Raw genomic sequence first — 26,527 nt, forward strand, 5'->3', positions numbered from 1 at the left:
GAGAGAAGTACCCTGCAGAAATTGCCATACGGATGTGTGGCTAGCAGAGAAAAAGTTTTTGTAATCGGTGCAAAGGGAGACCCCTTTGAAGTGCCTGTAATAAAAATGTGGAAATAGAATCTGAAAATAAAATTTGCTTAGGGAATTTACTATTAGTGGAAGAAGCAGATTACAATTTGTTGGGGAGGGACATGATTGTCGCTTTAAGAATTAATATCGTGATTAAAATTCTGAATTGGTGGTGAAAATATTTAAGTTGACTCCTAAAAAAAATGAGGAGAAAATAAACCCTGAAGTATAGCATTCAAAGGGAGAAGGGAGTTGAAACAAATAATTGATGACCTCCTAAACGGGGGTACTTTAGAGCCTTGCATGTCCCAACACAACACCCCCATCCTGGCTGTAAGGAAGACGAATGGTAGCTTCCGATTAGTCCAGGACCTACGAGCAGTAAACGCTAGGACCCGGACTAGATTCCCGGTGGTGGCCAACCCCTATACTTTACTAAATAGACTCACACCAGAAGATGTGTGGTATAGTGTGATTAATTTGAAAGATGCTTTTTAGACTTGCCCTCTGGATGAAAGGAGTAGAGATTATTTTGCATTTCAGTGAGAGGACCCAGATACAAACCGTAAGCAACAGCTAAGGTGGACGGTCCTCCCCCAGGAGTTTGTGGAGTCTCCGAACCTTTTCAGACAAGCTTTAGAACAAATGTTAACCCAATTTGCTCTTGAGGACAGGACAAAGCTTTCACAGTATGTAGATGACTTGCTAATAGCTGGACCGACTGAAGAGAGTGTGAAGAAAAGCACGATTGCCTTGTTAAACTTTCTAAGAAAGAAAAGTTTGAAAGTATCAAAATCCAAGCTGCAATTCACAGAGCCTGAAATAAAAAAAATAAAATACCTCAGACATTGGATATCTCAAGGAAAAAATTAGACCCGGAGAGGGTAGCAGGCATCCTTGCATTGCCTGCACCAAAAACAAAAAGGCAAATTAGACAAATTCTAGGGCTCTTGGGATATTGCAGGCAGTGAATTGAGGGTTTCAGTGAAAAAGTGAAGTTTTTGTATGAAAGATTAAACACTGACAGGCTGAAGTAAACTGAACAGGATGAGTCTAATTTCCAGAAATTAAAAACTGTTCTTATGACTGCCCCGGTACTAACTCTACCAGATACGAATAAAGAATTCCAGTTGTTTGTGAATGTGAGTAAACAAACAACACAGGGAGTCCTGACTCAGGAATGGGCAGACAAAAGAAAGCCTATAGGCTTCAAAGATCTTAGATCCAATCAGTCGGGGTTAGCCTACGTGTTTACCAGCAATTGTAACAGTGGCTCTGTTAATAAGAGAAGCAAGGAAAATAACTTTTCCTCCCCTGGTAGTTTACACTCCCCACGATGTAAAAAACATATTGCAGCAAAAAGCAGAGAAGTGGCTGACTGATTCCAGGCTTCTAAAATATGAAGCCATCTTAATCAGCTCACCCGGTTTAGAATTGAAAACCACTGCACAAAAATCCTGCTCAGTTTCTATTCAGAAAAATTAGTACATGATTGTTCTAAAATCGTAGAGCTGCAGACCAGATAAGTTACATCAACGCAAACTGTGATTGTTTTCCATTTATACATTTTAAATGTGCTTATTGTAAACAAATTTGAGTAACCCACTGTTGAGGAGAGTACAAACCTAAGAGACTGTGTACCAATTGTCTGACTAAAGAACAGGAGCTGACTAGCCGTTTCTTAATACTTGTCACCCGGGCGGGGTTTTTAGAACTTAACTCTCCTGAGTGGTACCTGCTTTTTCAAAAGGGGATTAGAGGTAAACTAGACTCCAAAGCAAAAACTTTAAAAATTGAGTGCCAAAAGACAGTCAAAGTACCGAGCAGGACAGACACAATTAAGTCGTCTCGGTGGGCTGCTTTCAAGAGAAGGTACGCCATAAGGACTACAAGGGCCCCTGAAGAATATCCTTGCTGCCGAGAAGATGGTAATCCCCGCCGTATATTTCTATACGGGCGAAGGGCAAGGCAGAGGGATACACCGGTGGGGAATCCTGACTGTCCTGAGTCTAGCCGTGTGCTTAGCCGAGAGAATGATTCCCGAGGTACCTCCGGGAGAGCGTCTCCTGGGGAAGTGTGAGCAGTGTCAAACTGCCACAGATACCAGACGAATAGTTAACTACTGTCCTCCGGAACGTTGTTTGTCTAACAGCACTCAGTATAATCTTTGTGAATTAAAGGGGAAGGTCTAGTGTTACCACTCAGGGGCAAGGTTTAAGGACGGGCAGTCTAAAACTCCTATAAGAAAAAAAAAAAAAAAAAAAAAAAAAAAAAAAAAATGGAATTCAATCCTACAAGCCTCCTGGTGGGACCAGATATTCGGGCAAGGGGCTTGGTGGAAGAAGCTAGTATTTTTCATCACTTGTTCAGTTGCCGGAATCATTTTCCTTCCCTGCTTAATTCCTTGCTTCATCAGACTAATTCACTCTGTTGTGCAAGGAATGCAGATTGCCACACTTCCAATCGATCCTGAGAAAGCACAAGGGAGACCTACTCCTCTCTCTAAACTAATGAAATTAGAGGAGGAAAAGGAAAACAAAAACGCGATGAAAGCCTTAAAGAATTTTGAAAATAAACATAACCTGGCACAAACATATAGTGAGAATTCGTTAACGGACTGGGAAGAAAATGAATGTGAGTAAAAAAAATTATAATCCTCCCCTGCAGAATTGGATGAAATAACACGAATTTTTAATGTAATGGATTATTAGGCGGGGGACTGTGAGAAATGAACTTGTAAAAATTCGTAGAAATCTAAATAAAATGTATATAACAATAATGATATAAAATATAAAGTACAGTATGACACACAAGCCCTTCCCAGATCTAGCCACGAATTCCCACTCAAAGGATAACGATCCTAGCCGGCGCCCATCAACGAAAAAGAATAGACAGGACACGGCTCATCAAGCTGACAGGACAAAAACTCATCAAACTGACAGGGACAGGCTCGGTGCCCATCAACGGGAAAGAATAGACAGGACACGAAACATCAAGCCAACAAGGAGAGGCTCCGAGGAGATACTCATCACCGGACCTGAACACCCCGCCTTGCAGGCTACCGTTGGGGGAAGCCATCAGGTAAACAAAAGGAAAAATCCAGCCGAGATATCCATCAGCTCCAACCCGGATCCAACCATCCCATCCAGATGGCCTGAACCACAATGAAATCAAGAACCACCCAGAACTTCTTTACATATGAGGAGACTCGGTCCGGACGTCCATTTGACTCTATTCTCCAACGCCAGGAAATCAATTCATACGACAATCAAGGACCCTTGGTGAATGGTGCCTGCCTGGAATTTGGCCTCAAGGCTAAAAATCCCTATAAAAACCCCGGACAGTCTACCCTCCTTCGTGGATTTGGGAACACCTATACCTTTGGGTATAGACCCCTGTCCACCCAGCGCTGCGCTGTTTGTTTTATTGTGGTTTTTCCTCATTGTTTATTTTTTTATAGAAATTGTTTTATAATAAATTGTTTTTATTTAACCCAAATCTGCCTTTGCATTTATAACATTTTGATGTGATGTTTTCATTCTCCCTGTGTTATTAAGAAATTGTTTTCAGGTACTACTGATAATTAAGGCAGAGAAGCTGCAATCTGGACCAAAGAGTGAAGTTGGATTCACACCAATAAGATCAAAAGATCTGAGGACTGGACTGTAACACCCAAACAGAGTGATACAAACTGGACTCTTGGATAGAGGCCGGCGGTAATGAACTGAAACAATCCAAATGACCCAAGGAATGAGCTAAGAATCACGCCTAACTGAGAAGTAAGACCAAGCCTGTATCAGTAGTTTCAGCCTGGACAAGTTCTGGGACACTTTCGATATCCACCTTGGGGAGGAAAAATCCCACTCCAAACAGGAGGACTGGGGCTGTTTTGGTCGGGAAATCCTCGTATATTTTTGCTTTTGCCTGTGATTTGTATAAAGGAGGGGGGGAGAACCACAACTTCCATCAGTGCCACATCATATACCTTGTCTAAATCATCCCAATACGGGACATGCTATCTGGATTAAATATAAGTGTTTAAATTAGAGAATAATAGGTATTATGGTTCACAAAGTTAAGCCTCTCGTTGCAGGAAGTGTTCGGTGCCAAATCTATTAAGAATAACTTAAATGATAACTTTTTTTACAGATGGGAAATTACTAGTGCGTGTTGAGTGGGAAGTACCTGAGGAACGGTGGGAAACTGCTGTTAAAAGGTGTCAAAAGAAATTTGCTTGGAAATTACAAAAGAGGAAGTGACAAGGAAATAGGGGGCAAGACCAGACTGACCACTACAACTCGCCACCGAGAAGAATATAAAACACCTGCTGTGAGCTGCAACCTCATAGGCAGGATGGGTGGGGGTGTAAGCCATACTGGACCCCTATTATTCCTTTTTCTGTCACTTATCCTTTTCCCTTTTGGGACACCAGCAAAGCCATGTTACAAATGCTATCAAAAGCTCTACATGGAATGACACTGGGTTTTCTTTCTTATTACCCACACCAGTATCAATAATCACTGCTATAACCCATCCAAGTTAAGTGCCTGTATACATAAATGAGAAAAATATTGGATCACAGAAAACTTAGGAGTCAGTGGTACTAGATTGGGAAGCACTTGCCCAAAAGGGGAAAAATGGATTTGCTTCACGGGGGCGGTCAAGGGAAAGACCCAAGAATTGATAGAAGAGCAAGTGATAAGAAAAAAGATAAAACCAACACAGAAACCTAAACCTAACTTAACCTCACGTCAGGACCTGTATGCAAGGCTCAAACAGCAATTAAAAGGGGAAATAGATATCTCAAGACTAGGGAAAAACCTGTTTGTGGATTTAGGGGAGAGGATAAGTAAAGAACATAACGAACTGCTGGGTCTGTGGAGGAGCCTTGATGACGAAGGAATGGCCATGGAAAGGCAGTAGCATAGGCCTGGTGGAACTCCTTAAGTGGAACCGGACCAATATAAGAGGGGGGACTCGACCAGAAAGATGGATTCTAAGTTCAACAGTGATAGGGGAAGAATGTTTATGGCGAACTGGTAAGGAATTTATTAAAGGTTAGTAATGGAACTTCTACATGGTGGATCCCAGAGGAGCCAACTCTGTATTGGACTCAAGGAAAAGTAAAAGAAAAGAATTGTGTGTATGATAATCGAATCAGACTCTTCAGATGTAATGGTAAAGGGAAAAATCCTTACTCTGGAATCCCAGAAATATCTAAATTTGGGGAAAATATAAATCAACAGAAAAATGACTATTGGAAGGCACCAGATGGCTTATTTTGGATATGTGAGAAAAGTGCATACCCAAAGCTCCCTTCGCAATGGAAGGGGAGTTGTACTCTGACGAGACAGAAATCAGTTGGGGTGTTAGTTTTGGAGGTCCTAAAAAGAAATAAAAGAGAATAGTTTTGAGCACCTCAAAAATGGGGAGATGAGAAGTGGCCCCTGAACGCATATTGGAAACATTCTTGGGCACAAGATGGAAGTTGGGGATATCGAACCCCAATTTTTGCATTATGAAACTCCAAGCTGTTGTAGAAATCATAACCAATAAAACAGCTGGGGCTATGGAACTAATAGCCAGTCAGAGATGAAAAGCCAGAGCTGCAATATATCAGAGTAAGGTGGCTTTAGACTATTTATTAGCTAAAAGAAGGGGTGTTCTGTGAAAAAAAATTAATACATAAGATTGTTGTTTTCATTGACAATAAAAATGCCATTCTAGATATCGCCAAAGATATCAGAAAAATGGCCCATGTGCCAGTTCAAAAATGAAAATCAGTAATGACCACTAATTGATGGGATAATGTATTGGGGATAGAGTAGTAGAAGAAGCTAAGCTTCTTCCCCTTGTAGCAGTGCTACAGCTGGTTTAATAGTTCTTCTTTGTTTAATCCCCTGTTTAATTTGGCTGATCACCAATATAGTTCAAAGCATAGCAAATGCCTATAGACCTGAAATTAGCTACATCTAGAATGGCAAAAACAAAAACAAAAAAAAATCATAGTATTAAGAAAACAAAATAATGTGAAAAATCTGTTGGAAGAAGCTAAATTTATTTGTGCATAAATGAACGAGTGTTAGAAGCTAGAAAACAAGAATTATTGCTCAAGCCAAATGATTTATAAAAAAAAAAGAAGAGGAGGGGTTTGTTATAAATTTGTATTGTGATATTGGCTTTCGCAGATGAATATTATATGTTAAATACTTTTTAGCTATGTATGTACTTTTTTCTTGCTAACAAGTCTTAAGCTTAAAAGAATTTCCTAGGTACAAGGCAAGGAAACCCCAGAGGGCAAGGACAGTGGGGCCCAAACTCTTATCAAGAGAACAATAGAAGCCAAACTGTTATCAGCGGAAGATATGAAGCCCAGCTGTCCTCAGGGAAAGGATGATGGCCCCGGACTGTTATCTGCCCTAACCATTTGCAAAAAGAAAGGAAACCAAACTCCAGAAAAATGCTGACCAGCAAGAATAATGATGACCAGCAAAAAATATATGCTGACCAGCAGAAAATAAAACTGTGAAATGCATGATCCAAGAAGGCGGAACCAGGGAGGGGACATGCTTGAATATGCATTAACCCCTCACAGCAAGGAGGGGATAAAAAGGAGATCCCTGGGATACCAGGTGTGCTCTTGGCAGCGCGCCAAGGCACCCGGCCGTTTTAACCCTTTGCTTTATTTCTTATGTCTCCTAATTGTCTTTTATTTATATTAAATTCTTTTTATAATTTATTAAGTGAATCTCGTTTTTAAGAATTATGATGTTAAATTGTATCCCCATTCGTCCACCTAACCCAGACACAGGTTTTGTATTCTTAAAATTTCATCTAAGAGTAAAAGTGAGTAGAAAAGAAGCACCGAGTCTGTTACCAGAGACTGTACTTGCTCCCCCCCACACCAGGAGTTTTGACTACAGCACAGACAGACAACAAAACACAAATTGCCTTGGTTTTCCAACTAACCAGAGCAGACAGGTCTTCCTAGATTGTTGTCTTTCCCTTTTTCTGAAACAAATCGAGCCTGCTCTGAACTGGGGACTCGGGGAAGCACCGGGAGCTTGCACCCGTGGACTACCGGGAGCCCAGCCTGGGCAGCGGCATTTTTCAGCGCCAGAGGGATTGATAGCAGAGCGAACACCCACAGGAAAGAGACCCTCTGAAGTTTGTCATCTCTTCTGAACGACGAGAGGTTTTGTAATTTGATATCATTCATTCTTGTGCTGGGTAGTGCTGTGCCTGTGAAATAAACAGGCTTTTTCCACTTCTCTCAGAGAAATCTCTTCCCCAACCGGTTGGGGGGTGGGAGAAAGGGGCCACGTGGGTTTGCTTCCCGGGGGAGAGCCCCATTAGAGGTTTTCTCCCAAATTTGCCCTAAGCCAGGACAAGGTAGAATTCTAAGTGAATGTTGAGAGGAGAGGGACAAAATCCTCAAGTGTTTTTTAGAAGCTTGGGAAACTCCAAGAATCTTGATAATTTTTAGAGGAATTAAAACTTGTCCTTCAGGGCTATTTTTATGAAATCTAAGGAGAAAATACAGTAAAAGTACCTGATAAGAAATATGTTGGTTTCATCTGCAAGATACACAGAACTCATTCCATCTTATCTTGGGCAAAGGAATTTTGAGGAGCAGGTAATGGGAATGATTCCCAGCTCATCATAGTGTGACCATGCTCAAGGATGCCTGTTTGTTTCAGGAATGTCATAGTCTTAGGATGTCATGATTCTTCTAAAACTGTAGCTCTTTTTCCATATTTCCTAACAGCCTGAATGCTTCCCCAGACCCTGGTTTGGTAGGTCATTTCTGTTAATGCAGGCTTCTCATTTACAAGACCAGTGTTATACCAGGGAACATTAAATATGACAGTCAAGCAGAAAAATTGGCTGGAAAATGTCAGTGATTTTTAAATGGGATTCCCTCCCTTTGCTTGAATAGCATTTTTTGATAAACCTTTTCCACAAGATGTATTTGTCCTGGTTTAGGGCAAATTTGGGAGAAAACCTCCAATGGGGGCCCCCCCAGGGAAGCAAACCCACGTGGCCCTTTTCTCCTACCCCCCAACCGGTTTGGGAAGAGATTTCTCTGAGAGAAGTGGAAAAAAACTGTTTAGTTCACAGGCACAGCACTACCCAGCACAAAAATGAACAATATCAAATTACAAAACCTCTCGCCCTTCAGAAGAGATGACAAACTTCAGAGGGTCTCTTTCCTGTGGGTGTTCGCTCTGTTATCAGTCCCTCTGGCGCTGGAAAATGCCGCTGCCCAGGCTGGGCTCCCGGTAGTCCACGGGTGCAAGCTCCCGGTGCTCCCCTGAGTCCCCAGTCCAGAGCAGGTTCGATTTGTTTCAGAAAAAGGGAAAGAAAACAGTCCAGGAAGACCTCTCTGCTCCAGCTAGTTGGAAAGCCAAGGCGATCTGTGTCTTGTTGTCTGTCTGTGCTGTAGTCAAAACTCCCGATGCGGGGGGGGAGCAAGTACAGTCTCTGGTAACAGACTCGGTGCTTCTTTTCCACTCACTTTTACTCTCAGATGGAATCGTAAAAATACAAAACCTGTGTCTGGATTAGGTGGACGAATGGGGATACAATTTAACATCATCAACCCAGGACATTCCACCCCTTATCCCCATATCGTCGACTTATTGCCAAAACTAACATTCCAACTCTGCACACATTTACATACATAGAAACTTCCCCTCCGTTCCACCCAAAAAATACAAGCAATATATCCATCATGCCCCTGTCAAGCCCCACAACAAGCTACTGAATCCAGACCCCCACCCTGGAGAGCTGCAGGATTCCCCACTCTCTCATTTTACTCACTCAAAACACCATCTTTCACCTGCTCATACCTTCAACACTTACACATTTCCTTCTATTTCATGTCTGCGTGGTTTAATGTACAGACAATGGCAGTAACCTTTTACCCAATGATCAGGTCTCCCTGAGGTACACATCGTGTTGTTCCATCTCTCTGCATTATCCACCATGTATAACCTGGTCCTTGAGCAAAGACAACCCCACGAATGGGTTTGTCTGTGCTCGAGGTAGAATTGACCCAAACTGTCTTCCCTAGCAGACCTCTGACATGTACCACTGGGACTTTGTCTCCGTCTACTACATGCAAAGACTTAGACTGGGCAGGACCTGCTCGGTTGGTGGAACCTCTGGTGTTGACTAACCAGGTGGCCTTTGCTAGATGTTGCTCCCAGTTTTTAAAAGATCCTCCACCCAGTGCCTTTAAGGTGATTTTTAATAGTCCATTGTACCTCTCCACTTTCCCAGCTGTGGGTGCGTGGTAAGGGATATGGTACACCCATTCAATGCCATGTTCCCTAGCCCAGCTGTTTATAAGGCTGTTCTTGAAATGAGTCCCATTGTCTGACTCAATCCTCTCAGGGGTGCCATGCCTCCAAAGGACCTGCTTTTCAAGTCCCAGGATGGTGTTCCGGGCTGTAGCATGAGGCACAGGGTAGGTTTCCAACCATCCAGTGGTGGCTTCTACCATTGTGAACACATAGTGCTTGCCTTGGCGGGTTTGGGGCAGTGTGATGTAGTCTATCTGCCAGGCCTCCCCATACTTGTGTCTGGACCACCGCCCACCGTAACAGAGGGGCTTCAACCGCTTGGCCTGTTTGATCGCAGCACATGTCTCACAGTCATGGATAACCTGAGAAATACTGTCCATGGTTAGATCCACCCCTCGGTCTCGTGCCCACTTATAGGTGGCATCTCTACCCTGATGACCTGAGGCATCATGAGCCCATTGGGCTAGGAACAACTCTCCCTTATGTTCCCAATCCAAATCTATTTTTGACACTTGTATCTTTGCAGCCTGATCTACCTGCTTATTATTTTGGTGTTCCTCATTAGCTCTACTCTTGAGGACATGGGCATCTACGTGGCGGACTTTCACTGGTAGGTTCCATACCCTGGTAGCAGTATCTTTCCACTCTTAACAGCCCAAATTGGTTTTCCTCTACGCTGCCAATTAGCCTCTTTCCACCTCTCCAACCATCCCCACAGAGCATTGGCTACCATCCATGAATCCGTGTAGAGGTAGAGCTTTGGCCACCTCTCTCTTTCAGCAATGTCCAGGGCCAGCTGAACAGCTTTGAGTTCTGCAAGTTGACTTGATCCACCTTCTCCTTCAGTGGCCTCTGCGACCTGTCGTGTGGGGCTCCATACGGCTGCTTTCCACTTCCGGTTCATCCCTACGATGCGACAGGAACCATCAGTGAAAAGAGCGTAGCGTGTTTCTTCTGCTGGCAGCTGGTTATATGGTGGAGCTTCTTCAGCCCTTGTCACTTCCTCTTGTTCTTCATCTGTGAGACCAAAATTTTCACCTTCAGGCCAGTTTGTAATTATTTCCAAAATCCCAGGCCGATTCAGTTTACCAATACGGGTGCGCTGTGTGATAAGAGCAATCCACTTGCTCCATGTGGCACTCGTTGCATGATGGGTGGAAGGAACCTTTCCCTTGAACATCCATCCTAGCACCGGTGGTCGGGGTGCCAGGAGGAGTTGTGCTTCAGTGCCAATCACCTCTGAGGCAGCTTGGACTCCTTCATAGGCTGCTAAAATTTCTTTTTCTGTTGGGGTGTAGTGGGCTTCGGACCCTCTGTAGCTTCTACTCCAAAATCCTAATGGTCGGCCTCGAGTCTCACCAGACACCTTCTGCCAAAGGCTCCAGGAAAGACCATGGCTCCCGGCTGCAGAGTAGAGCACGTTCTTCACATCTGGTCCTGTTCTGACTGGGCCAAGGGCTACTGCATGGGCGATCTCCTGCTTGATCTGAGTAAAGGCTTGTTGATGCTCAGGGCCCCAATGGAAATTATTCTTCTTCCGAGTGACCAGGTAAAGAGGGCTCACAATCTGACTGTATTCAGGAATATGCATTCTCCAAAACCCTATGGCACCTAAGAAAGCTTGTGTTTCCTTCTTATTAGTTGGTGGAGACATTGCTGTGATTTTGTTGATGACATCAGTAGGAATCTGACGCCGTCCATCTCGCCACTTTACCCCCAGGAACTGAATCTCACGAGCTGGTCCCTTAACTTTGCTCTTCTTGATGGCAAAACCAGCTTCCAGGAGGATCTGGATGATTTTCTCTCCTTTCTCAAACACTTCTGCTGCTGTGTTCCCCCACACAATGATGTCATCTATGTACTGTAGATGTTCTGGAGCCTCACCCTTTTCCAGGGCAGCCTGGATCAGTCCATGGCAGATGGTGGGGCTGTGCTTCCACCCCTGGGGCAGTCGGTTCCAGGTGTACTGCACTCCCCTCCACGTGAAGGCAAACTGAGGCCTGCATTCTGCTGCCAGAGGAATGGAGAAAAATGCATTGGCAATGTCAATAGTGGCATACCACTTCGCTGCCTTGGACTCCAGCTCGTACTGGAGTTCCAGCATGTCCGGCACAGCAGCACTCAGCGGTGGAGTCACTTCATTCAATGCACGATAGTCCACAGTCAATCTCCATTCTCCTTCAGATTTACGCACAGGCCAGATGGGGCTGTTGAAGGGTGAGTGGGTTTTGCTGACCACCCCTTGGCTCTCCAGCTCTCTGATCATCTTGTGGATGGGGATCACAGCATCTCAGGTTGTTCTATACTGTCGGCGGTGTACCATTGAGGTGGCAATTGGTACTTGCTGTTCTTTCACCTTCAGAAGTCCTACTGTAGATGGATTCTCGGACAGTCCAGGCAAGGTGTTCAGTTGCTGGATGCCCTCTGTCTCCACAGCTGCTATTCCAAATGCCCACCTGAATCCTTTTGGGTCTTTGAAATACCGACTTTGGAGGTAATCTATGCCCAAAATGCATGGGGCCTCTGGGCCTGTCACAATAGGGTGCTTCTTCCATTCATTTCCAGTCAGGCTCACGTCTGCTTCCACCAAGGTAAAATCCTGTGATCCCCCTGTCACGCCAGCAATAGGAACAGATTCTGCCCCTACATGTCTTGATGGGATTAGCGTGCACTGTGCACCAGTGTCAACCAAGGCCTCATATCTTTGTGGTTCTGATGTGCCAGGCCAACGAATCCACACAGTCCAAAAAACACGATTTTCCCTAGCCTCTACCTGGCTAGAGGCAGGGCCCCTCTAAGCCTGGTTATCCTTCTTTCCTTTGATATATGTCTTGGATGTTCCTTCAAGGGGATCGGACATGTCATCATCATCATACCTGGCAGTTTGGCTACGTGCAACTGGAGCTGCTTCCCTTTTGGTGGAACTTCCTTTGTGACTCTTCTCCTCCTTCAATTCACGCACCCGTTGTGCCAGAGCTGCAGTAGATTTCCCATCCCATCTCCTCATGTTTTCTCCGCAATCACGCAGGAAGAACCACAGCTCAGCTCGTGGCGTATACCTTCTCTCCTGATCGGGGGAACGCCTGCGTTGAGTGCCAGGACCTCTGATCTGTACTGCTGAGATTTGGAGAAGGTCCTCTTTAATCTCATCTCTAAGTTTCTTGTGATTCTCCTCTATCTTATCTTCTAATTTCTGCAGACGTGTTTCCACAGCTGCAATTCTTGCATGTGTGGGGCCATGCACGGCATCTGCATATGCTCGAAGCTTCTTCGCCATATCCAGCACGGTCTCCTCCCTTTCATCCCGTTTCATCATTGCTAACGCAGATGCATATTCTTGTGGCCCGAGTCATACCAATTTTCGCCACATCACGGATGTACATGGCACCAAGTCTGGATTCTTAGTTGGTATGTCATCTGAAAAAACAATCTTTGCCACTGCCATTTCTCTCAGGTGTTGGATCCCTTGTTCGATGGTTTTCCACTGTATTTGCTGCATGTAGAGGTCATCTACACACAGATATCTTTGGGCTACACTTTCAAGGACCCGTGCCCAGAGACTGCGAGGGTTAGCCCCCCTCATCATCCCCTGGTCGATAACTGGATCATGTGACAGGGATCTCAGATGCCTTGCTTCAGTGCCATCTAGAACTGTAGCTTCACCTGCGGCGTCCCACAGACGGACTAACCAACTAATTATAGATTCATCAGGTCGTCGAGTGTAGTCCTTCCTCAGGCCACGAAGATCTTTCAGGGAAAAGGACTCAATATTAACCTCTGATCTTGTGCCAGTTGCTTTGACTCTTGGTTTTGTGTCAGGAGGCATTGAGGGTCCTTCTCCTGCATCATCATCATCATCCACTGGTCGATCGGTTTTGTCTGTGCACTTTCCACTTCTTGTGCTAGTAGCAACAGCCATTGGTTGAGGCTTGCTGTCTGGTTTAGCTACCAGCTTTGTAACTGGGAGGCTGGCTGCAGCCTGAGTAATTGGGGTAACTGTTGATTTATCTCCCTGTCCCTTTTCTCCTGTCTGCTGCCCTACAGTATCCAGCAATGTGCGATAAGCATATGCCAGGGCCCAGCTTACTGCAATGATCTTTTTTTCTTTGGAATTATCCTGACACTTCTCTTTCAGGTATTTCCCCACCTCAGGTGGATTCAGAATTTATTCATGTGGAAAGTCCCAATCTACAGGGTCAGAAAATTCCTTCAGGATTTGGCCTATATCCTCCCATTCTCCACCCCACTCAGGATTTTCCATGCTTGGTTCAGGGGTCTCATCAGTCCCTCTAGAAATCTCAGCCCTCATTCTAGAGAGGCTGAAGACTGTATGGAGGAAACTTACCAGATTAAATGCCAGAAAGATGGTCTCTTTAACATTCAGGGGAAACTGAACACTCGCCAATAGTGATGCAACCGATTCAGAGGAGAAGAAGGAAAGGAAATGTTGAAAAGCCTCATTCCCTGCTCCTCCTCTAACAAACTGGGTGCATAACCATACCCATGAATCCTTTAAATTTGGAACAGACTCCAGCACCTGAATAAACTTCTTGGAAATCATAATCACTAGGCCCAGCCCAATAGCTATTCTAATCCGTGCCCCTCTACTGTAAAAGCTAAGTGTTAGGGACAACACCGGGGCTAGTTGTGGATAAGAAAATAAACCAAGGGACCATAAAGGTATTAAAACCTCAAAAAAGCCTAGCGACCAGAAACACATGAAGGCCTGCACCCCAAAAGACACTATTAATTCAAGCAGCATGGCTGGATGGCTAGGGACTGCTTTATCTTATCCAAATACAAAGTAATTGCCACTTCAGTACAATCAGTACAGGGTTTTTCCACTCTCTCGTGCCACGCGCTGGGCTCCAATGAATGTATTTGTCCTGGTTTAGGGCAAATTTGGGAGAAAACCTCTAATGGGGGCTCCCCCAGGGAAGCAAACCCACGTGGCCCCTTTCTCCCACCCCCCAACTGGTTTGGGAAGAGATTTCTCTGAGAGAAGTGGAAAAAACCTGTTTATTTCACAGGCACAGCACTACCCAGCACAAAAATGAACAATATCAAATTACAAAACCTCTCGCCCTTCAGAAGAGATGACAAACTTCAGAGGGTCTCTTTCCTGTAGGTGTTCACTCTGTTATCAGTCCCTCTGGCGCTGGAAAATGCCGCTGCCCAGGCTGGGCTCCCGGTAGTCCACGGGTGCAAGCTCCCGGTGCTCCCCCGAGTCCCCAGTCCAGAGCAGGTTCGATTTGTTTCAGAAAAAGGGAAAGAAAACAGTCCAGGAAGACCTTTCTGCTCCAGCTAGTTGGAAAGCCAAGGCGATCTGTGTCTTGTCTGTCTGTGCTGTAGTCAAAACTCCCGATGCGGGGGGGAGCAGCTACAGTCTCTGATCACAGACTCGGTGCTTCTTTTCCACTCACTTTTACTCTCAGATGGAATTTTAAAAATACAAAACCTGTGTCTGGATTAGGTGGATGAATGGGGATACAATTTAACATCATCAACCCAGGACACAAGAACACACAGAGCTCTGCATCATCACAATAATTATACCAGAAAAACGCACATGGTAAACACAGGAACACACTGGATGCTCTCTGGAACAATACAGCAAAGCAGATTTTTTTCCCCACACACAAAGAAAACATTTCTGAAAATATTAAAAGAAAATTGTTGTGGGGCTTTCACATTAAGGATGACTACAGTGCTGAAAGACAGCATTTGGTAATTGCGGGAGTTCTTATGAGGAAAACCATGAAGGAAATCTGACATAAAATTTGAAAGTGGGATGTTATATTTGTCACCATTTTTCTTCCCAAACAATCACAGGTTTTCAAAAAGCTGTTTTTCAAAAGCCTTGAATAGACAGCTGTTTAGCCATTAAAAACACACCTATTCCCTATTTCCTGATGGACAGAGCTTCTCCGGCACCCCACTGGGCGAGCCCACCTTGGGCTATTTCCAAACTCACTGTTTGATTTCTCTCAGTGGCAGGGATTTTTACCTCACATTCAAGTGGTTCTACTCAAAACTTGTCTTTCAATCTGAAAGAGCCAATGAAACCAAACTCATTCTTCTGTTGGTAATCTGCTGCTGACAGGAGCTTTGCTATGAACCACTCCTTTCTCACTGGGCCATTTGTCTTTTTCTCAGGGTGAAATTAACTGATAAGCAATTTCAGAATTAGGTCACTGTGAAATCTCTAAGTTATCTTAATGTAGGTCTAAATTCCACTTGGGTTTTCTCCTTAGCTGCCCAAACTGGCAATTTCAGATGCGCAAGAATCAGAGTTACCTCTGATCCACAGGGAGAAAGTCAGTGGGGGTTCTCTGTCTTCACATTTCATGATTGCTTAAATCCAGTGTGAAGTTGTTTTCAGTGGGAAACAAAATGATTTAGTGTTTCAAAAGGCAAGAACTTGACTGGACAGGCTTTGTAGCCATTTGTCTCTTCCTCCTTCCATTTATGTTACCATACAATCCTCATTCATTTGCCATCTTGGGCAGTCTTCTGTGTGCAGCATGCAGAACCTTAAGCATTATAAAATCCTGAAAACTATTTCAGAATTTTGTACATTTCTAAATGTTTTTATGTAAATTACATGTAAGATCCATAGAAAAAGCCCTCTTTCTTGACCTAGAGCCTGTACTTGCCCAGATGAACATGCTGCAATCACACAGTTGCACTTCAAGGTCTGAAATGTTTGAATTTTCATCCCTTTAACACAGAAGTATACCCACTCTTATAATTTGAAAGCAATTGTTTCACTATTGGCCCATATTGTCTATTTTTCTCCTTCCTTCCAAATTCTCAATTCTCTACTACTTGCAAAGCTTGTGTACCCTTGTAAACTGGCATTTACATTAAAGTAATAAAGGATCAGTTCAATAAAATATCTTAGACAGCATTAAAAATTAGGTAACAATTTTTCTCTAAAAAAATCAAAAATTGTCACTTCCTCAAAGTGCAATTTCACCTTTTAAAAAAAATATTTTCTCTGTAAGAGGAGCCAAGAACATGACTGTGCTGCAGAGCCTTTTCTTATTACTTTATAGCAGGTTGTTTGTATTTCCAAGCACCTTTTTAGTTTGTTAATAGCTGTTTGGGCATAGGGTTTATTGATTTATAAAGTCACAGCCATTTTTCCTGTCTCTGATGTTTACAACAGCAAGGTGGAAAACAAAGCTGGCTTTGCAGAAACAGCACAAATTCAGAGCAGCGGAAGTAAGATATTATTCTCTAGGAAGGGACAAGGGAAAAGATGGAAACCTGTTTCAAGGAAAAACAAGGGAACAGGTTAGGGAACAAATGAAGATGTTTCAGTCATATTTACCTCTCAAATCAATGAAACTTGGTGTTCATTTCAGTGAAATCAATATCAGCTTAATGTGAGTGTATAGTGAAATCAGAAAGTATCTTGGACTTGACTAGCATATGAGATCTGATAGCCAGGATGCCTTGGCAGGAACAAACAGAGCTTTGAAGACTGAAAGAAGATTGAATCAAGTAGAAGAGATGCCGCAAAAATGTATATTTGTATGGTGTTTAACCCAATCGTTGTAGAAAAAAAATTACTAGATTTCCTAGAATGGAATATAAGCTTATGTAGCCCACAGTAAATTCAGATTCTGATCACCACTCAATTGTCTCTGTCTCTCTTCATTGCCGATAATTGGTGTCTCCATGTGAGGAAAAGGACCAGCCTAACTGGTGGCAGTCGGCGTGCCCCTGGAACTGATCATGGAGGTGAAAGAACTGCATCTGGGCCCACAATCACCTGATCAGCTGCGACACTACAGGTGAGCCAGGGGGATGAAACTATGGGACGGAATGTGCCCAAAGAGAGAGACTCTAATGAAACCATGCTCACTCTTCTGTGCAAGCATGGCTCCCCCATCCTAATGCACAACCTTAAGTCACTTTTACCATGGCTGTCACTCGTGTTTCCCGATACCACTCCCTTTTCTGCTTTTACCCTCTGCTTCTGGGACAAGGTCAGCGTTGAGCTCTATGGCCTGGCCACCCTCCCTAGACATGAGCCAGAGCTGCAGATGCTCCCTGCTTGGAGGGTGGTCATGGACACGATTAAAAGGGAGGGGGACGGTTAGGCTGCTCTCGAGGCTACCTCTGAGGCAGCCCCGGCAACCGTGCCAGACAGAAACGTGCCCAGGTCCCGTTCCCCCCCCATCCCCCATCCACATGCCCTCCCCAACAAGCACCAGGGATAGAGACGGGTGGCCCCCTCCAGCCCCACCACTATACCGCCAGCGATCCCAGAGCCCCTGGTTGGAACCGGACGTTTATGCAGTGAACACTGACTCTGGCAGTGAAGGGGAACTGGACCCTTTCAACTCCGGCTCCAAAAAGAATCCAGACATATTCCCCTCAGATACACATAACAATTGGTTACAGATAAAAGAGAAAGCCCTTAAGGACAGAGATTTTGATTCTGCAGCAGAAATCTTTGTGGCCCCTGTTCGACTTAGCCCGAGGAGGGGAAAGCCACAATGGGAACCCTTAGGGCACTCAGTAATTAAGGCTAATCTGTGTTGCTCCAAGTTCCACCAGAATGGCCAGCCGTTATAGGGAAACTCGAAGTGCAGGCGACACGTGCACACACAAATCCCACAGTTGACATAGCAGCAGACGCAGCAACCAGGAGCAGCTGTCAGCTTTCAACCAGCCCAGCCTCCCCACATCGGACCATTGCCGACCTACGACCTAGGTGCAGCCACCCCAGGCAGTGCTGGACTGGACATATCAACCAATAACACAGTAACATTAACTGATTGCTCAGTATTTTGTCTCCCTACAGGAATTTCTAGACCCTTGAAACCTGGTTACCACACAAGTTCTTCTACCTTGATAACGGGATTATTTATGTTGCCAGGAGTTATTGACTCTGACTCAGTCAGAGAAATAAAAGTCATGGCTTGGACTCCCCAGCTGCCCTGTGTGGTCCCAGCTGGAAGCAATATAGCCCAACTCATAGTTTTCCTGGCAGCACCCCTATCTTCATCCCTGACAGCTAAACAGAGGGGAGGTGGGTTCAGTTCTACAGGGTCCCCCAGATTTTGTTGACACAGCATGTTAAATCTCAGCATCCCACATGCCATTGCAAAGTGACTCTGACAGGACTCATTGATACTACTACAAATGTGACTGTCATCTCAAAAAGCCAATGGCCCAGTAATTACCCATTGCCTCAGATGCTCTCAGGCTTGGGTGGGAATAGCCAAAGCCTACAGAGCCAACACTTAGTGCAAATTACAGAACCTGAGAGCTGAATTACTATAATTAACCCTTTTTCGGTACTGTCAGTTCCCGTGGTTTTGTGGAGGAGGAGCTTTACTTGTGTCTCTACAGACAAAAGTCCACCTGCCTCCCTGCCCAAAATGTGAAACTGTTCCAGGAACCTCTCCCAGCAGCTGAGAGAAGCCAGGACACTAACTGAGCCCCCAAAAGAAGTGAGGGGAGGAAGAAGAGACTACAGTTCATAACTAACATCTTTTGTTCCACCTGTAAAAGAAACTGTGAACCTTTGGGTTTTATGTCAGTGTAAAAAGTGTGGAAATCAGTGGTATCGTGGAGCCCTTTTGGGGAAAGCATGATGTAGATCATGTTATGATGAGAAGTTACAAATAAGGTATAAAGCCATTGAAATTTTAATTGTAGTAGGCCACAAGGAAGAGCCCTTGCCTCTCTACTCTTATGAGAGAAGAGTTGAAAGAATATGAAAATAACCATATTTACAAAGTAGAGTGCAAACAAAACATTTATTATTATATTTGGCCGGCCCCTGAACTAGCTTGGAGAAAGACAAAAAGGGAATGTGCTAAAACATATGCTTGGAAACTAAAATCCAAATAGAAGTTTTTGCCACAACATAGTTAAGAAAAAAGCGTGGAATTAAATTGAATACTATGCTTATACTTATGAACACTGCTTGCTTTTACTAACACAGCTTAGCCTGTTAACCAACCCCAAACAAATATTTAGATAACTCTAGCTAATATAACAAAACACAATACCCTATGCTTAGCTACTGCCTCCCCAGAAAATCCATTTCCAACCTGTTTAGTAACTCAGGATCTATCCATAAAAGCATACAGCAACTAAAAAATAGTGTGTTTAAATTAAGAATAGAATCTAAATCTTAGCTAGATAACCTGTTTAGTGGCTGGGTTTTAACACCCTGGCTAAAAGATTTTTTAGGATAGGTATGCATGTGTTGATTTTGATAATAATTGTATTAATTTTGATACCTTGTCTACTTCAGTGTATCCAGAGATTAATTAATAAAGCCATTAAGTGAATATTATTGGCAGAAAAAGAGGGGGGAGATATAAGGAAATCAGAAAGTACCTTGGACTTTATTAGCATAAGAGATCTGACAGCCAGGACTCCTTGGCAGGAACAGACCTTTGAAGATTGCAAGAAGATTGAATCAAGTAGAAGAGATGTTGCAAAAATGTATGTTTGCATGTTTGTATGATGTTTAAACCAATCATTGAAGTAAAAAATTAGTAGCTTTCCTAGAATGGTATATAAGCTTATGTGGCCCACAGTAAAATCATATTGTGATCACCAAGTCAGTTGCCTGTGTCTCTCTTCATCACCAATATAAGTGATGTTGTTCCTTGGCTCCATCTACTTCTCCCTGTTTTCAAGATCTCTTCTCAGTGCTTAAGATTGCAAACTTGATCATCCAACCTGATCTTTACATTTCCAGAATTTTCATCATGGGCTCAAACCAAACCAAACCAAACCAAACCAAACCAAACCAAACCAAACCAAACCAAAAAAAAAACCAAACCAAAAAACCCAACAACAACAACAACCTAAGCTAAACGTTATTCCCTTCACTGTGCACTGCAGACAAATAGATTTCTTCCATAGATCTCTATCTAAGCCCAGGAAAAGTAAGGGGGGCTGAGAAAAAGGTTGTAGAGCCAAAAATAGGGGCAGGAGGATTAGCAAAGATGTTGGCATCCTTGCTAATATCTCACAGGTGCTGAAAAAAGGTGTTTTATCTGTTAATGTTCTTCCAAATACCTGGCTTCTTGTGTGGGGACTTTTTATAAGCTGGCAGAGTGTTGTCAGAGGTATCTGCACCCAGACTGAATCCTAAAGATCCTGATCTCCATCATAGCTATTAATGGTCCAACACTGAGCACTGGAATTTCTGGCTGCTTTTTTAGATCACGATTACTGCACTGTGCTGCAAGGAAATTTCAGCTGAATCCTTAAAGGACTCTGCAGCAGCACAGCACTTAGCAAGCATATGGAGATGATTCTTTCTGCTGGAGCAGGTGCTTCACTTGTTCTCAGGAATCTGAGCATGTGCTTCCCTTGTTCTCGCTAGCTATTCAGGCACGGGGCAGGGCTTTGTCTGTCCATCAGAGGTGTGATTAATAAATGGGAGTGCAGCAACCTGGAGTGGGCAAACAGGAGCATGGTACAGTAGTTTGCGCAGGCAGGGTTGCAGGCATCCTTCTGCTACCGGTGTTTTTATTTTATTTAGCTTGATTTTGGTTGGTGGTTTCTTTTTTCTTTTTTTTTATTGGGTTTTTTTTGGTCTTTTTTCCCCCCTCAGTGGCCTCTTAACAATTAAAAGCTATAGCTAGTAAAAGTGTACCAAGCCAAAGAGGGATGCATCTGTCCAGATCCCTTCCTGCAAGGATTGTTTGAGCCTCACAGTAGTACCAGAGTATGGTGCAAAAGATGCCTGTGTGTGGTGACAACAGGTGAACGATCTCCTCTTGTCTGGTGGCTGAGCTTAAGGAGGAAGTAGAAAAACTAAGGAGTATTAGAGAAAGCAAAAGGGAAATAGACTGCTGGAGTTTCACTCTTCCATCCCTGAGAGAAGCCCATCAGGCTTCAGAGCACTTCCATGCCTCCTACCATCAGGCAGATGGAGGAGACCTGGTTGATGAAGGGGAGTGGAAATGAGTCCTGGATCTAGAGGGTCAGCTCAATGACATCAAAGAAAATAATCTGCCTGGAGAGCCTTGCAATTACACTTCATCTATCAGACATGTCACTGCCTCTAACATCAAAAAGAAAAGAAGGGTAGTCATAGTAGGTGGCTCCCTTCTGAGGAGAACAGAGGGCCCCAGATGTCAACCAGACCCATCCCACAGGGAGATCTGTTGCCTTCCTGGGGCCTAGGTATGGGATATTACTGAGAGACACACAGGGCTGATTCAGCCCTCTGATTATTACCCACTGCTAATACTCCAGGTTGGTACTGATGAGATTGAAAAGAGCACCAAGATAATTAAAAGACACTTTAGGGCTCTGGGTCAAGGAGCACAGGTGGTGTTCTGCTCAGTCCTTTCAGTGACAGAGACAAATGTTGAAAGGAACAGGAGAGCTCACATTATCAACAAGCGGCTTAAAGGCTGATGTCATGGGCAGAATTTTGAGTTCTTTGATCACATGGCAACTTTCATGGTACCTGGCCTGCTGGACTCAGATGGGCTCTCTGTTAAGGGCAAAAGGATTCTATTCCATGAATTCGTGGGACTCATTGAGAGGGCTTTAAACTAGGTTAGGAAAGGGAAGGGGATGCAACTAGGCTCTCCAGAAACAAGCCCAAGGGTGGTAAGCCAGAGTCAGGGTTAAAATCAGCAGCTCAGATGAAGTGTATGTACACTTGTCACTCTATTGGGAACAGCAAGAAGAACAACACAGACTCTCTTGTGAGTTGAACAGGAGAGCTCCTAAGGTTTATTACCTCAGATCTTCTTTTATAGACCTATACGCAAAAGTACAGAAAGGTAAAACTCTTATTGGTTAGTAAATTAACACATCACCATCACTGGTCAGTGGGGTACACCACCCCTCGAACTTCTCTTGCAAGAAAACAAGAAACTGACAAACGACACCTGCAAGGCTGTCTTCTGTCTCTGAGGATTGTTTTAATTCCTCCTTATGATTTCCCAGGCCACTCTCTCAGGTGAGACTGAGAAAGTTATGCAGCCTGCTTTTTCACAGATGCTGTTGTCCCTGCTTTTGCTCATGTTTAGCATCCATATACACTAATGCAGGCAACATGGGTAACAAACAAGAGGAGCTAGAAGCCACAGTACAGCAAGAGAGCTATGATGTAGTCACCACCATGGAAACATGGTGGGATTACTTGCATAACTGGAGTGCTGCAATGGATGGTTACAAGCTCTTCAGAAAAGACAAGAGAGGGAGAAGAGGTGGAGAGGTAGCTCTTTATATTAAGGAGGATCTTGATACCTTGGAAATTGAAACTAATGACAATAAAGTTGAAAGCCTATGGGTAAGAATAAGGAGGAAGACTAATAAGGCTGACATCCTGGTGGGAGTCTGTTATTGACCACCCAGCCAGGAAGAGGAGGTGGAGAACTTATTCTACAAGCAGCTGGAGGATGTTTCGAGATCACCACCCCTTGTTCTTGTAGGTAACTTTAACTTACCAGACATCTGCTCAACACAGCAGAGAAGAGGCAGTCTAGGAAGTTCTTAGTGTGTGTGCAGGAAAATTTCGTCTCACTGCTGTTAAATGAGCCTATCAGGGGAAGGACTACACTTGACCTGCTGTTTGCAAATACACGTGGGCTGGTGGGAGATGTGGTGGCTGGAGGGCATTTGGGGCATAGTGATCATGAAATTATATAGAGTTCTCGATATTTGGTGAAATAAGGAGCATTTTCACACTGGACTTCTGGAGGGCAGACTTTGGTCTATTCAAGAGACTTATTCAGAGAGTTCCTTGGGAAGCAATCCCTAAGAAAAAAGAAGTCCAGGAAGGATGAGCGTGCTTCAAAACAGAGATCTTGAAGGCACAGGAACAGACTGTCCCTATGTGCCAAAAGATGAGTCAGCGAGGAAAATGACCAGCCTGGATGGGCAAAGAGCTCTTGAAGGAACTAAGGAAAAAAAGAGGGTGTGTCACCTTCCGAAGGAGGGTCAAGTATCTCAGGAAATGGTTAAGGGGGTTGCTAGGGCATATAGAAAAAAAAATTAGAGAGGCAAAAGCCCATTTAGAACTCAAACTGGCAACTTCTGTGAAGGAAAAGAAAAAATATTTTTATAAATACATAACGGCAAAAGGAAGGGTATGGACAACCTCCATCCTCTATTAGATGTGGGAGATAATTCAGTAATTAAAGATGAGGAAAATGCAGAGGTACTGAATACCTTCTTTGCCTCAGTTTTCAACAGGAACATAGGTTGTCCTCAGGACAACAGTCCTCCTGGGCTGGTACATAGTGTCAGGGAGCAGAATAGCCACCCTGTTATCCAGGAGGAAGCAGTCAGAGAACTACTGAGGCACTTAGATGCTCATGAATCTATTGGGAGCAGATGGGATCCATCCTAGGGTGATGTGGGAACTGGCAGATGAGCTTGCAAAGACACTCTCCATCATTTACCAACAGTCCTGGCTCACTGGTGAGGTTCCAGAAGACTGGAAGCTGGCCAGTGTGACCACCCATCCACAAGAAGTGCTGGAAGGAGGATCTGGGAAACTACAGGGCAGTCAGTCTGACCTCAGTACCTGGAAAGGTTATAGAGCAAATCATCTTGAGTGCCATCACACAGCACCTAGAGGATGGCCAGGGTATCAGACCCAGCCAGCATGAGTTTAGGAAGGGTAGGTCATGTTTGACCAACCTGGTCTCCTTTTATGACCAAGTGACCCAGCTGGTGAATGCAGGAAAGGCTGTGGATGTTGATTATTTAGACTTCAGCACTTTGGCACTGTCTCCCACAGCATTCTCTGGAAAAGCTGGCAGCTCACAGCTTGGACAGGAGCACTCTTTCCTGGGTTAAGAACTGGCTGGATGGCCAGGCCCAGAGAGTGCTGGTGAATGGTGCTGCATCCAGCTGGCAGCCAGTCACCAGTGGTGTCCCTCAGGGGTCTGTGCTGGGGCCAGTCCTCTTTAATATCTTCACTGATGATCTGGATGAGGGGATTGAGTCCTCCACCAGTAAATTTGCAGATGACACCAAGCTGGGAGTGTGTGTCAAATCTGCTGGAGGGTAGGAGGGCTCTGCAAAGGGACCTGGACAAGCTGGATAGATGAGCTGAGTCAAACAACACACAGTTTAACAAGTCCTAGTGCCAGCTCCTGCACTTTGGCCACAACAACCCCCTCCAGCGCTACAGGCTGGGGACAGAGTGGCTGGACAGTGGCCAGGCAGAAAGGGACCTGGGGTACAGGTCAACAACCAACTAAACATGAGCCAGCAGTGTGCCCAGGTGGCCAAAAAAGCCAATGGCACCTGGTCTGGATTGGGAATAATGTGGCCCACAGGAGAAGGGAGGTCATTCTTCCCCTGTACTTGGCACTGGTGAGACCACACCTTAAGTGCTCTGTTCAGTTATGGGCCCCTCAATTTGGGAAAGATGTTGAGATGCTCAAATGTATCCAGAGGAGGGCAACGAGGCTGGTGAGGGGCTTGGAACACAAGCCCTGTGAAGAACAACTGAGGGAGCTGAGGTTGTTTAGCCTGGAAAGGAGACACTCTTCTAAGGGGTGACCTTATCACTCTGTACAGCTTCTTGAAAGGTGTTTGTAGCCAGGTGGGAGCCAGTCTCTTCTCCCAGGCAACAACTGACAGAACAAGAGCACACAGTTGTAAGCTATGCCAAGGGAAGTTTAGGTTAGACATCAAGAGAAAAGAGTCTGAAACTGAAAGAGTGATTGGACACTGGAATCATCTGCCCAGGGAGGGGGGTGGAGTTGCCATCCTTGGACATCTTTAAAAAAAGACTGGATGTGGCACTCAATGCCATGGTTTAGTTGATGAGGAGGTGTTAGGTCATCAGTTGGACTAGATGATTTTAAAGGTATTTTCCAACCTAATTCATTCTGCGTTTCTGTAAATTTGAGCATCAGTTACCAACACTCAATAAATCAATTCCTCATTTCTCCTCTACTCCACAGCTGGACCTGGGGGTTTTGCTAACCCCTTGCACCAGAAAGCTCATTTCATCCTTCAACCTTCATCACTTCTTTTCTTTGTACAAAATTGCAGAAAACTATTTTCAGGTTTGCTAAACCCAAGGATGTTTTGGCTGTCAAGCTGCATCAAGAGGAAAGAAAGAAAGTGTTTTCATTTGGTCTTACCACAGAACTGATAATAACATTATTGTACATGCAAAGAACTCCAGGCTTGTTTATCTGCTACAACAGAATGACACATGCAAATACACATATGAAAGCCCCAAATATCTCAAGCTCTGATAGTTCAGTCAAGAATATTATATATGCAAAATGCAAATAGAATTATTTACTCACACCGACTGTACTAATGCCTCTTGGTAAATTTTCTGTTTTCCTATAACAAGCCTTGCCAAGTTCACTCTTGTTTTTGGGGAAATAATTGCTTTCTGAATAATTTTCAAGCCTCATACCAATTAGAATTATTTACTATTTGTTGTGTTCTGAATCTTCTACGCTATTAAATTTTAAATCTACTTCAAACCCTAAAATCTTTTATCATCATATCCACTGCCAAAAGAAAAGTTAGAACTAACTTGTCTGGTATCCAAATCATGGCCCAAAAGAATGGTTCCCTGAGGGGTATATCAGAAATGTACTGTCTTGTAACCAAAGGCTTGGTTTGCTTTGCTTTCAAGTTCCTGATTTCATCCACTTTTCCTGCCCTGCCCCCCTGCCCATTTTTATTTCCCATTTCCATTTGGCAATACCTTCCCCTCATAGTAAGTTATGTGTATGCTACCAACCATAAGCTTTTAGAGCATTCTGGTAACAGATTATAATTTCAAACTTTATCCTGTAGTAGATCAGGTCATTGTTCACATGCGAGAATAAATAACAACCTGTATACTGTTAAGAACTCAATTGCATATGGATTTCTCATGTGAATATTTCACATCTCCATTTACGTTCTCATTACCTGTTTTGTTGTGAGCCCTTGCATCAGCTATCCTGGGGATGCATTTGGATAAAATATACTCAGATAATTAGGAGATCCCTGGAGCAGTGGGGCTATCTTAAAACAATCGTTACAGAAAAGTACATTTGCAATTTTAAGTGGCATGGAAATAAAACTTACAACCCAAACTTTAATCTTTTGCTGACTGTCGCCCTGAAAACTAAAGCCTTCTGATAATGCTTTCATAGTTGTAGTTACTTTCCCAT

The 26,527-nt window shown here is 44.0% G+C and overlaps 1 protein-coding gene across 1 annotated transcript in view; it reads right to left on the minus strand.

The window, feature by feature from the left end:
• LOC148183746 (uncharacterized) overlaps positions 1 to 14,139 on the minus strand; it is a 118,904-nt gene extending 104,765 nt beyond the window's left edge. The window contains 1 exon segment of the mRNA XM_088059703.1: positions 12,340 to 14,139. Within this exon segment, the coding sequence (XP_087915829.1) occupies positions 12,340 to 14,139 (1,800 nt within the window).
• Between the last annotated feature and the right edge of the window lie 12,388 nt (positions 14,140 to 26,527).

This window comes from Pseudopodoces humilis, chromosome 9 (assembly GCF_049639895.1).
Source record: "Pseudopodoces humilis isolate 2021_Gansu_Grassland_sample_001 chromosome 9, ASM4963989v1, whole genome shotgun sequence".
Classification (NCBI taxonomy): Eukaryota; Metazoa; Chordata; class Aves; order Passeriformes; family Paridae; genus Pseudopodoces; species Pseudopodoces humilis.